Source organism: Phaethon lepturus, unplaced genomic scaffold (genome assembly GCF_000687285.1).
Source record: "Phaethon lepturus isolate BGI_N335 unplaced genomic scaffold, ASM68728v1 scaffold23104, whole genome shotgun sequence".
Classification (NCBI taxonomy): Eukaryota; Metazoa; Chordata; class Aves; order Phaethontiformes; family Phaethontidae; genus Phaethon; species Phaethon lepturus.
The window spans coordinates 250-545 of NW_010535780.1; the positions used below are offsets into that span (position 1 = coordinate 250).

The following is a 296-nucleotide window of genomic DNA, read 5'->3' on the forward strand; positions in this document are numbered from 1 at the left end:
GTGGCCAGAGCCACAGCGAAGCCGGCCGCAATGATCTTGCGGGTACGCTGTGGGTGGGAGATGGCGCGGTACCGCAGTGGGTGGCAGAGGGCCACGTAGCGGTCCATGGTCAGCAGGACGGTGACCCAGATGGAGGCGTGGTTGGCCGTGAACTCCAGCACGTTGACGGTGTGGATGAAGGCGCTCCAGCAGGTACCAGTACGATGACTTCTTGGTCCTCGTGGCCAGGCGGGACAGGGCCATGGCAGTCAGGATGTTCACTGGAGGGAGGGGAGCGATGTACGGCGGTGAGACCC

General features: G+C 64.5%; 1 protein-coding gene across 1 annotated transcript in view; it reads right to left on the minus strand.

The window, feature by feature from the left end:
* Positions 1-291, minus strand: part of LOC104619925 (probable G-protein coupled receptor 142) — a gene marked incomplete at both ends in the record, with an annotated part of 534 nt that extends 243 nt beyond the window's left edge. The window contains 2 exon segments of the mRNA XM_010285978.1: positions 15-185; positions 187-291. Coding sequence (XP_010284280.1) covers positions 15-185; positions 187-291 — 276 coding nt within the window.
* Positions 292-296: the final 5 nt, after the last annotated feature.